This window comes from Eumetopias jubatus, unplaced genomic scaffold (assembly GCF_037043125.1).
Source record: "Eumetopias jubatus isolate StellerSeaLion01/CBP00866 unplaced genomic scaffold, mEumJub1_p1.0 scaffold_3, whole genome shotgun sequence".
NCBI lineage: Eukaryota > Metazoa > Chordata > Mammalia > Carnivora > Otariidae > Eumetopias > Eumetopias jubatus.
In genome coordinates, this window is record NW_028274809.1 from 71,433,419 (window position 1) to 71,446,425 (window position 13,007).

A 13,007-nucleotide genomic window follows, 5' to 3' on the forward strand; every position below is an offset into this window, starting at 1 on the left:
ATTTCAAACTATAAAGTAAGTAAATCAATCAGTATGCACTTTATTTCCAGCCAAGTTTTTTACATTAAGACCAACAAACTACGTGTGGGCAAACTGTTGATTCACATTTCAGAAATTACATGGTTTCTACTTAGGTTCTGAAAATGTAGTTCGTTGGCGTAACCTAAGACTTTATTTAATCTGAAACCACCTGAAGGTGTTTAAAAGTGTATGCTAAGGGTGTTGACAGAGGAAATATACAGTGTTATGAAAGTATACACAACTCATGACCACAGTGTAGATCTATTCATGGTGAATAGGTAGTTCATCTGTTCTCCAAAAGTCGTGAAAAATATTAAGTCACTAAATAAATGCTCAAAATTACCAAGGAACAGTTAAAAACGACCAGGATCCAAACAGGTTATTTATATCATATTTATCTATAAAGAAGTGACAACACTAAAAAACACATTGAAAACCAGTGTTTTAAACTTTAAATGTGGGATTAAAAATATTGTTAACTTGAGATTGCAATAATTTTTTCCCAAATAGCATTTGATGGGCAATTCTGATATATTTTACAGCTGTAATATTCCTAAAAGGAATATCTACATACTATGGCCTATCAAATATAATCTGCATTTTGCAAATCAATATAAAAGTTTATCCATCATTTATACATTTTATACTTATATATTTTTAAAAATTAGATTTTATTGCTAAGTGAATTTATAATTCATATTAAATTTGGAAACCTAATATATATGCTTTCATAACTTACTCCCCAGCTGATTTTTTAGAAACACTGGAAGCAAATGATTATGAAAATGAGACTGCAACGTGTAAGGCATTTTGAAAGGAAAAATAGGTGCCATTTGCCATTTTTATTTCAAAAGCATATTTTGTCCCATGTTTTTCACTAGCAAGAGACTAAAACATGAACCTTTTTTCATAAATATGACTACAGTAATCAGAACACAAAAAGAGTCATCAGCATTGCTTAGATATCTAAAACAAGGGTAACACTTTCCCACTCACCTAAAAGAAAAATACTTTTTGATTACCAGTTTATAAACATCAGATTCACTGGCCATGTTAAAAGGTCCAGCAGAATTTTAATTCAGCAATACTTGAGAATGAATATATACACACACACACACACACACATATATATAGTCAATGTATTCAATAGGCATTCCCCCACAAAATTAATTCATATTTAATTGCCAGTTTTAATAAACACTTGTTCACAGATCATCCACTTGTCTTATACGAAGTTAGGCAATATCAAATGTTCTGTTATGGTCTCCATCTTCTTCGGAATCATCCTCTGAAGCTGTTGAAAGAAAACAGGATGATCAAGAATGATTTTAAGGGGGATGAGAATGGAAGTGTAAATATGAAGCCAGAATAGCAATGACTTGTAAAATAAAACTCCCAATTTAGTATACTGTTTGGTCAAAATGTAAGTTATGACAGGGTTAGGGTGGTTTGACTGTGGGTGATGCCCATCCACAATGCTCCCACCCCATCTTTTTGTTAGGTTAGTTTTTATAAATATGAAAATGCTAAAAAATGTGCTTCAAGAAACGTCTTCTAAAAAGCTGAGATCAATCTGTGTTCATAGTAGCTAATGATATAGACACTAGAGAAAAAATGAACTTGAGGCAAGTGCTCTCACACACCTGAGCAGAATCTGGTTTATTACTGCTGCATGTTTGATGCATCCGATGAGAATGAAAACAAATGTACACAGAACAGGTTATGGGTGTTCTTGCAATTTACATCAAAAGCTATGTCTATACAATGCCAAGAAAAGCTCCATTTAGTCAAAAAAGCTTTATATAGACACAGCCTAAGTTAAAATAATTGGACTCAATAAAAATGTTTTGAGATTATTCCTATGCTTCCACATTGTCAGAAACATCATTTTTGCTTATTTCTGACATCAATTTATTATTAAAATAGCTCAGAAGTTTAAAATACACATCCTAGAATGTCTATAGGAAGGACATAAGTAAAAAACTATGTATTCTATAAACTGTTCTATGTGTTGAGGAAAATGGAAGTTCACTAAAATAAACACCCAACCAGCATTTCCCCTATTATCAAGGGCAGAAAGGTTAAATGTATACTCTTCTTGTATTAATACTGGACCCAATATTTAAGAGCACCCAACAAATGGAATCAACAAAAAAATTATGCTACATGTATGGATGAAACTTAAGTTTCCACATTTCAGTCTATTATCTTGCAGAAATCTTAAGTCCATTTTTAATAAATGGTATTAAGCATATACTTAGCTCATGAATGAGTAAATCCTATGGTTAAGTTTTATGCTGTATCATGGAGAAATATCAAACTAAGAAATAAAACAGCTTTTCAGGGAACTTCTCATGTTTTCTATTTGATTAACTCCACAGGAGAAGAAAATTCAGTCAGAACCAACTCTTAGAACATATGAAAATTCTGGTACTTAGGAGTAAGCTTGCAGCACCCACATCTTTCACTCACAGCTGAGTTTGGGTATATTTCACCTCCATCTTTCTCACATGTTGGGAGTAGACACTGCTATGTTTAGGAAACTAAATTCTAAATGAGAATGTTAGTTTAAAAAACAAAACAAAACAAGCAATCTGGGGAAAATATATAGTGAAACAAATTACTATCATCACATCTGGCAAACTATAAATTATAATTGACCAAAAAAGAGATCTTTGTGTTAGACTACACAAGGGATCCGAACTAAGAAGGTATAAAAGAAAAAATATACCAAATGAATTCCCATTTTATATACCAGTTACTCCTTTATACACCATTTTCACACACACTGAAATGTGAAAATGCATTATCTGGTTGTACCTCTAATCCTCTCAAAACTTAAAAACAGTACAGACTTAATGACAAAAATCCATGTCTTAGAATATTCAAGGCATTAAAGGGTTCCCAGGAAGACCAGGTCCTTCTCAAACTTTACTTCAAAGGACGCTAAGCTTTCCCTAAAGGTAAAAATGTTATTCACGCTACAGATAACACTCCAAGTGTTTTGAAGACGTATAGAAGATAATCAAGTGGAGAATACATATTTTAAAACACTTCAAAGAGTGTAATGGAATCTGATCTTGGGAAGCCAGTTGCTTTGGGTGAAAAAGTACAATAGGTAATCTTGGATTCCCAGGAACTGTTTGAGAGCCACCAATGTCTGTGCCCACCTGATATGAAGCACCCTGGAGGTTGTAGGACTTTGAGGTTAAGCTGTGCAGATGCCTGTAAAATTTGGGCATTAAGTGCCTTCACATAGGAGCCCAGGCAGAAGTCCTAATGCTGGAACGTGATCTTAAGAGATTGGAGCTGCTGGCGGAGCTGGCTGCCTATTAAAGGTCCATGAGGACCTGAATAAGGAGCAAAAAAAAAACTATGGCTTCTGTTATAGACTCAGAATTAGGAATCTTTCACCCCTATTTTCCTAGAACTATAACAAACCCAGGGAAAACCTTTAACGATCTAACAAAGCTGAATAACAAGGCAAATTTCATACACATATACACACACACACACACACACACACACACACACACACACACACACACACACACACACACACACACACACTATCTAACAGATTTAGAAGTGTGGTCTGACCAGTAATCGTTTTCTTTTTGATTGAAAGTTTTAAGGTGTTCAAAAATAAAATTTTATTCAAAATAAAATACTTAAAATACATCCTTCTGTACCTTAAAATTAAAGGAATTAAAAAAAAATGCTTTAAAAAACCTGTCAGTTGCCCAACCCATCTTTCCCAAATCAATTATTTTGTTATTATTAGGCCTATAAATGAAGCTCTAATTTGGTAGAAAGAATATATATACAGTTAGGTTTTGCTCTATGGGTTTAATTTGCAAAAGTAAATTCAACAAGTCTGGGAAGGGGAAATTCCACCTACTTTCGAGATCTTCCATATGTGCCTGAAGAGTTCTTGCAAGGTTAATAAACTAGAAACAATGCAGAAAGAAATATAGTAGTTTAAATGCTGCAAATGGATCTAAAAAGAGAATCAGTATAGGAGATTCATTTCTACTTAAAAAAATTAAACACCATTTTAAGCCTTTAAATAGGGGTCTTTTTACCCCCACATCAAAAATTACAAGCTTAGGATACTATCTTTTAATTGGTATATAATCATTATATAAATGGTCATGTAGAAATCATGAATTGTGTAGAAACTGAAAACAGATACAATAAAATAATTTTATCCAATGGCATTCTGTCTTCTTGCATAAATACAACACCTCAAAAATTATGGAGAAAAAAATTAAAACCATTACAATTTGGACACAAATGAATTCACTTTTAGTGGTCAATGAAAAAAAACCCAAACGAAACAGAACAAAACAGGAACAATAATCAGTATTTTCCTGCCTAAATTTGATGGCTCCAGAAGTATTTTAATTCAGTAAAGACTTCCACTTTAATATAATCTGTCTATATCTTTTTACAAAGGCATGAATCCAACAGATCTTATTATATGCATTATATAAGGTTTATTCATTTTGAAAAGATAAGTCACCTTTTAAGAAATAATTTTATGGCATTTACTAAATTTAGGTTCTGTGATTTCTTAAGTCCTTAGAAGTCAAGAGATCTTTGCTCAAGTTCTGAATGCTCTTGATAGCTCATTCTTTTTTCTCTCAATGATAATGTCCAAAAGGCTCACAGGAATAATGTTCACATGATTATAGAAAAATGCTTTTTTAACCAATTAAGCAGTATATGTATTGGTTATTTGATAATTTTCAAAATAAAACAGAAACATTACATCCCACCAGAAACTCGGCTCTATTTTTATCATCGGAGTGAACATTTATTTTAAAAAATAGTTTGAAGTGTATCTTTGTGAACACGTTACAAGATATGAAGTGTTCACAATGCTAGAGTAATGAGATGTAGACCCTAGCCCCTGCCACACAAAATGGGCAAGGCAGCAGAGTATAAATTTCCTACAGTACACTGAGGTAAGTAGTATCATTTTACTTATGAGCACCTAAAAAACAGCTAGCTCAAGTGTTACATTAAGATAAGAGTGAACAGAGTAAACACACAATGGTCCATATCTTCAGTAGTTTGTAATATGAATGCTAAAAATTAGTACACTGGTAATCTTTTATAGGATAGTAACAAATGAAATTGAAGTTAATTTCCCATACTCTTGGTTTTTGGAGTTCAATTTCAATGTCAGGTTTCAAAGTTGTAATAATGAGTTGGATTTTCCCTCCCCAATTAAAAAGAGCATTTCCCCTAGGTGTTTTCAATTCCATCCCTGTTTTTCACTGAAATACATTCCAATTACCTTCAAGAGCTAGAAAATTACTTCTCTAAAAATAGCTTTATGAAAAAAATTAAGCTGTTTGATACAGAAGGAAGACAGCAATTTCTATTAAATCTACAATATCTTTATTTTTAAGATACACTTTAATGTAAGAACTCCCCAAAGAAAATAGAATGTGAACATATAAAACAATGTGCTTTCCAAAGCAAACACCTGCAGCATCGCACCCTCCCATCCCCCCCACTCCAATATTACTTACTCGGACACGTGTGCTTGGTTCATTTGTATTTCCCATCATATCAGAAAAGCTTTGTTCGCACAAGTGCAATAACACAACTAGGTAGAGACCAGAGCTGATAAACTCATACTCAGCCTTCAACAGGGAAGCAAACAAGAGAAAAAGAAAAATATGGAGAATGAAAAATTAGTCGAATGAGATTGATACTCATAGTATACTGATAAACTAGAGGAAATGTATTTATAATCAGTTCCTAGAAAGAGATACAGTGCCATCTATTAAAAAAGAAATAAAAACCCATCCTTTGTAGTTTCATAAAATTTTACTAATGCTTTATGTGTTTAAATAGGTGCATGAATAACCTCTTTATTCTCATGTAGTCTTCCCTTATGTAATTATTTATATAAAAGTGGGAAAAAAATTCATTTGATGGTAGAATGAATGCTATGGTTCCCTCTAAAGCTCAAAACAGATTTCTTTACACAGATGGCTATAACTGTTTACTTAAAAATTAGCATTTCATCTACAGCTATATCAATATATTACGTAACTAAAATCCTACTCTGAGAGGTCAAGTGTTTCTTATGTAATTTAACTAATTTAAAGGCAACAGCAGATATAAAAATGAACTTAAAAAAAGGTAGTAAAGTAACTTCCAGTTATCATTCCCATAGAAATTTGCAGTGGGCAAAATAGTTCTTTGGCTCAAAGCTATTCTATTGTTTCGAAGCTAAGAATACAAAACATGAATATAGTGTTAAAAATCTAAATTGTTCTGTAATTGTTACACAGTGAACTATCTGTAGATTGCATCATTTTTGATAATTAACTTATTTGAAGTTAAGAACTGTATGTTCTTAGTACGAACTTGAGCGAGTTACTGATTACAGATTCTTGAGAATACTCAGCAAATTTCAAACTGATTAAAAGTTTCTCTAAATACTTCATTAACTGCTTAAAGGAAATCATGTATCTAGAAAATTTAAAAAAGAGTTTAATGGTTATCACCTTGAAAAAGATGAAGGTACTGGATAATGAAAAAATAAACTGTATTTAAATGAGGGTAGTTGTCAGGCCACTAGAATCCATGATTCACAAAGAACCAAGATGTTAAAGCCAGGAAGTTTAATCAAGGCTGTCATTTAAATCCTTGAAGAACAATAAAAACATTCCTAGCTATACTGAAAAGCCAAAAACCACCTTCAAGAGACATGATGGAGCACTTAAGAAAGAATGGCAGGAGAAAACCATCCTTTGAAACCTACTCAAACTTTGAGAAGACAAAAACAAACAAAAAAACCAAGAACAAAAAAACCCCGCAAAATTCTTTGCATTATTGCACCTTTCCATACTTCCCCCCCCCCCGCCAATTCTTTAAAATACCAATGTTCACCTGTCTAGAGAGACGTCTTAAGAATTTAAGACAATTCCTTACTGAAAGTGATATTCCCTTTGAAGTACCTTTTGGAGTATTCTTCATTAAAGAATAAAACAATAATTAACATTAGAGTAGCATCTGTACTACAGCAACTGCCTAATGTTTCATTCATTAGATCAGTGACTCTTAACCTGGATGTAAGCAATGAGCTTCAAGAGATCTGGGAATCTGTAAAATTATGTACAGATTTTGTGTCTATGTATATTTTGTAAGGAGTGTTTCTGGTCTTAACCAGATTTTCAAAGGGTATCCATATTCCCACATTTAAAAAGTGAAGAGTGTCCACAAAAGATCATATATTGCATGTTTTCATTTATATGAAATATCCAGAATAATCCATAGAGACAGAACACAGACTGGTGGTTGCCAGGGGATGGAAGAAGGGGGAGGGAGCAACTGCTTAATGGGATAGGATTTTCTTTTAGAAATGAAAATGTCCTGGAACTAGATGGAAGTGATGGCTGCCCAGCACTGCAAATGTACTAGTACCAATAAACTGTTTACCTTAAAATGGTTGTTATATAAACTTCAATTTAAAAAGGGGGGGGAGGTGTCCATTACTCCATTCCCTCATTTAAAAAGTGTTTTTCAAGCATTCATGCATTCTCTCACCATCATATCTCTTTTTATCACAAATACGCTAAGCACACTTGGATAGTATGGCTCTAGAGTCGTCCTTTGTAATCTCTTTCAACATCTTCCCCCCTTCCCTGAATTTTCCTTTAAAAAGGGAAAAATACTGAGCTCTAAGCTTCAAGAAAAATGAGTGATCAAATCAATGGGGGTTAGGGGTGGGGAGCAGTGATCAATACATACCAAAAAATCTGAGAAATGAGAGGAAAATATTTGAAATAAAATCTTAATATCAGAGAAATCCCGACATTATTCATTATATAAGTAACAGCACGACTGTAGTGATATAATACTGAAGGAAAGAGAAACAATGTGAACTTGGAATAAATGATTTCATAAAAGGTAACTTGTTCAACATAAAGAATGAAGTGGGAATGGGGGCAAATAGGGAGGGTAGAGGGAACCAGACAGGAGGAAGAACAGGGGGCGTCAGGTAGGTAGGTAAAAAAATTATTCCTAACATAAAAAATACAGAACTAGGATGCAGATCTGGGGACTGGTGTTTCAATTATTTTCCAGTACTCAGAGGCATTCACAACTAGACAGCTATGGGGAGAGAAGGTTGGCATTACTACTTTGGGACTAATTTCCTAAGCTTTTATTATTTTCAGGTTTATTTAGAAAGCATATGATGAATTTTACCTTAAACTTAAAATCTGTGACTTGGTTATTTGCCTTTCGCTTTAAAAAGTTAGGGGAAAAATAATACAAAATTATAAAATCATGTAATACCTAATATAATAACAGAGAATTAATTATATTAAAAACATTACTATTATTTCAATGCAGGTTTTCTGACCATGATTTAATCTTTTCTTCAAGAGTTGTCCTTTAAGCATAGAATAGACACTTACCAAATTAGGCAAAATATACTAACTTGTTCATTTGCATGAGCTCTATGTAGTTCATGAATATCAAAATCCTCCAGGTTAAGCTGCAACTTCTCTTTACAGAGTTCACAGGTGGTTACAGCCTCTAATGAAGAACCTGGTAAAATTAAAAGTAAAGCTTAGTTCTGCTATGTCTCCACAAAATATTTTTCTTTGCAAAGTTAGTTTTTAAAAAATATTTTATTTATTTATTTGAGAGAGAGAGCCTGAGCAGGGTGGGGGGTGGGGAAGAGGCAGAGGGAAAAGCAGACTCCCCAATAAGCAGGGAGCCCAATGTGGGGCTTGATCCCAGGACCTGGATATCATGACCGGGGCCAAAGGCAGTCACTTAATCGACTGAGCAACCCAGGTGCGCCTCCTCGTACAGCCACTTAATGGACTGAGCAACCCGGCTGCACCTCCTTGTAAAATTTTAAGCTTAGATTATACAAAATCAAAAGGGAAAAAGGAAGTAAGATTGCATTGGTAACACAAATGTGCTTGTCAGGTCCTAATCTATGGAATTTAGGCCCACGCCCATTACTTAGGTATCTATTGTTTTTTGCCTCCCAGAAATGCACATACATCCCCACCCCTGTCAGTGGGAAGCTGACAGTGGAATGTCATCTGTACTTCTACTTCCTCTTCAAGTCCCTTGGCAAGATGCCATGAAAACAATTTTAAATAATATAGTATCCCAAACAATGAGTTACCTATACCCAGGCCAGTATCTCTGATATGACAATACAGACCTTTTGTGCTCTAAGAAATGTGTCTTCCTTATAAGGGAGGAGGGGAAAAAAGGAATCCACCTCTGTCTAGATAAAAACAGCTCCTTTCAGCCATAAAAGGAATGAAGTTCTGATACATGCTACAACACGGATGAACCTTGAAAACTTACTAAGTAAAATAAAGCAGATACAAAAAGGACAAATATTATAATATGATTCTATTTATATGAATTATGTAGAACTGGCAAATTCAGAGAGAAAGTAAGTTACCAGGGACTGGGGAGAGGGGGGAGTGGGAGTTGCTGCTTAATGGATAGGTTTTATTTGGGGTGATGATAAAATTCTGCAAGTGGGTAGTGGAAATGGTCACACAACATTCTGAATGTACTCAAGGCCACTGATTTGTACACTTAATAATGGTCAAAAGGAAAATTTTACATTATATATATTTTATCACAATTAAAAGGGAAAAAAAAAGCTCCTTCTATCCCATATGCATTCAGTTATGGGTTACTCCTAAGCTTCTGGCTCTAATTAAATAGATGACAGTCTGTCTAATTAAACATATAGCCATTTCCCCACCCCCAACCAACGTTTTTATTTTTAGAGCTTTGAACTGAAAAAGATGTCCTAAAAGTTTGAGAAGTCATGTGATTAGCAGTATAGAGGTTTAGATTCAATTCAGCTACCATTTGTTGACTTTGTTATGTGCCAAAATTTAGATGGGAAAAAGTAGTAACCCCTGTTGTCTTCAAGCTCTTAAAACTCTTAAAACAGTAAAATTTGGCATAAAGTCCAAGACAGTCATAGTAATTTATATGCATTTTCTTTTGAAAATACCTGAACAGAAAGTGAGTGCTATTGTGAGGCAGTATGTTGTCTCAAAATGTCTTGTAGTCAAACTACGTAAGATATTCACAGTATTTCAAGGAATGAATAAAACCTAGTTGTTGTTGTTGCTGTTTTAGGAGTCTAACATACTTAAAGATTTTGAAATTAAAATGCCATCTGGAATATTTTAATTAAAAAAAAAATCAGTATATCCACTGAACTAAATTCAGGGTAAGTCCATATTATGACCTGAAGGAGAATATAAAGAATGTGAAAGATATTTAGCAGACACTTCCTAAAACTATCCTCTGATTCAGAAGCAGGAAAAGTATGATTATAAAATATGGACCTTGGAGATAGACCATTTAGTACAAATTCTTACACATCTTAGGGATTCATTTTTCCTCTTCTAGGAATTAAGTGACTTATAGAACAATATTCAAAAAGGTCATATACAGCAGGGAAAAGTCCATTTATGCCTATATTGTTTAGTCCAGGGCTCTTTCCATGTATACCCCACGCCCTTCAGTAGGCCCTGACTCATTTGTCTAAACTCGTACGTCTACAGACTTGCTTTATTCATCTCTGCACATCCTGCAGAATTTAACAGTCCATACATGGCAGCTGCTTAATAAATGTTTAAATCAATCTCTACCAGAATGAATCTTCTACCATATGGGTCTTCACGTAAGTATGAGAAAGGCTTGTGAAAATTTATCAGGAAGGTTCAGATCTTGAGATCTTTACATTCATTTGACCATATCTTAGAAAGTACTTATCATAACCTGATAAAACCCATCAAATTGAGTATCTACCACACGCCCCGTACTGTGAGAAACTATTTATAAACATCATCTCATTTGACCTTCACATCAACCCTGTGTGGTAAATATTACTCAGTTTGACTCATAATGGAACTGAGGCCCAATCCCAGAACTACTTAAGAATGTCCCAAACTAGATCTAGGCATATATATTTTTGAAAAACTCTAATGGGTAATTGTGATCAGCAGCCAGGGTTGAGAACCAATGTTAAAAAACTTACTCGAGATCTTCCAGTCAAGTGTTAGAGCCATTATCCCAATCTAGTTTTGTCTAATTCCAAAATGCCTATGTTCTTAACACACTGTATTATCTGTTTTCCTGCCTACACAACACTAACAGTGTAACTGCAAATATTATCAGAAGGTGAATCATGTTGTTTTTCATTTTGGTAATGGCTAACATTCCTGGGCCAAGAACAAATGCTTCCATGCTGAACACTCATTTCATCTTAATAATGCCCCAGGGCACTGACTTAATAAAGCCAAGAGGCTGTCATAACACCATATAGCTAAGAAAAGGCTGCTACAGGTGAGACAGGTCTGTCCCACAGCTTTGGGATCAGACTACCTTAAAATAAAACATAAGCCCCCTACCCCAAGGAGGCCGTGGCTACCTAGCTACACACAAACAAAATTTTCCCAGGAGCTTCATAATCTCCAGCTTGAACAGGTTACCCAACTCTTCCAAAAGATTATTAAAATTAGTATTAATGCCATCATACCTCACAAATGATTTTCCTATGCTACCAACTAGTATATCAGACCGTCAATCTCATACAAGTGTGTCCATTTACTAATCTGATCCAATTTCCCACCCTTCTCACCCTACTAGTCATTTTCACTATGTCCTCTGGTACTCATGGTCTAAATTTCTCATAACCAGTCTCTTTTTTTGATTAATCTCTTCAACTTCATGTCTAAATCACAGTGCCCCTCTAGACTGATACATACTTTTTACCCCACAACAACCCCTTGTACCTCAGGACCAAGAAGGAGAAATAAATAACCCCTATACCTAATTTCTATTTTGAAACTCTAAGTCCATCCTCTTTCATTAATAACTTTAGCACCTGGATTTCCATCTTTATCAACTTCTGGACTACTTCCATATCCACACATACTTCCTCAACATCCATGCTTCTAAGTATTACCCTTCCCCAGCCCAGCCATTCCCTACAGTCATACCCATGCCTCTGTCATCATAGTTTTCTGCACTACCCCTAAATCTGTATTTTAGGCATTTTCTCCAGTATACCCACAACTTCTCAGCATTCCAGGTTACCTACTCTGGCAATTCTCTCCCATGTCAATGAGACTCGCAGACACTAACCCTACCACTTTCTCACTATCCGCTTCCTGATGTCCTTATACTCCCCCTCGTGACTTTAATTTCCATGGCCACCACTGCTATGTCCTTACGAATATCCTTAACTCTTCATCCTATTTGCCTAGCAAAGATCCCAACCCCAGAGAACTCAAATCCATGTCTATATCCAAACATCTGAAAACTGCTTCTAGAAAAATGTACATCTCACTTTTTAATCATATTCAGAGCCACAGATTTTTATGGACACTGGTACCTCCAGAAAACCCTAAAGACCTCTTCAAGTATTATTTTCTCTACATATCAAAATCTCTTAACCTGTCCCCTAATCAGCTAAAGACCTTACTTCCTTCTATTAAGAAAACAGAAATAACTGTAATTACACAGGAATTCAAGCAAGCATCCTCTCATCAAAGCAACAAACGCCATATCCATATCTACACCAGCCTTCTAGATATAAAGTAATTTTTTTTCCTATAAAAGGCTAAAACTTTTTTCTTTCCATTGTTATCTTTTATTAAAATAAAAGATGCCCTAAAATCTCCCACTTCAAACTAAAACAAAAAACACGTCCTATGACCTCATTTTACTCCCCAATTCCTCCCCCTTATCACCAGTCTCCTTAACAATAAAGCTTATTGGAAGAGGGGTCTATGTGGCTGTTTCCTGTCTTACCTTTTCTCTCAATCCCATTAATCATGCTCATGATTCCACCACTCCACAAAAACTGAAGCCACCAAGAACATTCATGCTACCAACTGCCATTTCTTTGTTCATATCTCTTTGTGATACTTGACAGGATTGATCATACCCTC

The 13,007-nt window shown here is 34.7% G+C and overlaps 1 protein-coding gene across 10 annotated transcripts in view; it reads right to left on the reverse strand.

Annotated features, from left to right (window-relative positions):
• Window positions 1-13,007, reverse strand: part of MARCHF7 (membrane associated ring-CH-type finger 7) — a 70,070-nt gene that overhangs the window by 18,740 nt on the left and 38,323 nt on the right. For 6 of the 10 annotated variants that reach the window (XM_088021682.1, XM_088021680.1, XM_088021684.1 and 3 more), the window contains 4 exons: window positions 8,492-8,601; window positions 5,565-5,678; window positions 3,923-3,971; window positions 3,202-3,371 (listed from right to left, as the gene is read on the reverse strand). In XM_088021682.1, coding sequence (XP_087877808.1) covers window positions 3,298-3,371; window positions 3,923-3,971; window positions 5,565-5,678; window positions 8,492-8,601 — 347 coding nt within the window. In that variant the 3' untranslated portion in view covers window positions 3,202-3,297. Of the gene's footprint in view, window positions 1-16; window positions 1,316-3,201; window positions 3,372-3,922; window positions 3,972-5,564; window positions 5,679-8,468; window positions 8,602-13,007 lie in introns of those variants that run through there. The other 4 variants (XM_028113103.2, XM_028113109.2, XR_003610789.2 and 1 more) reach the window with 4 other exon arrangements.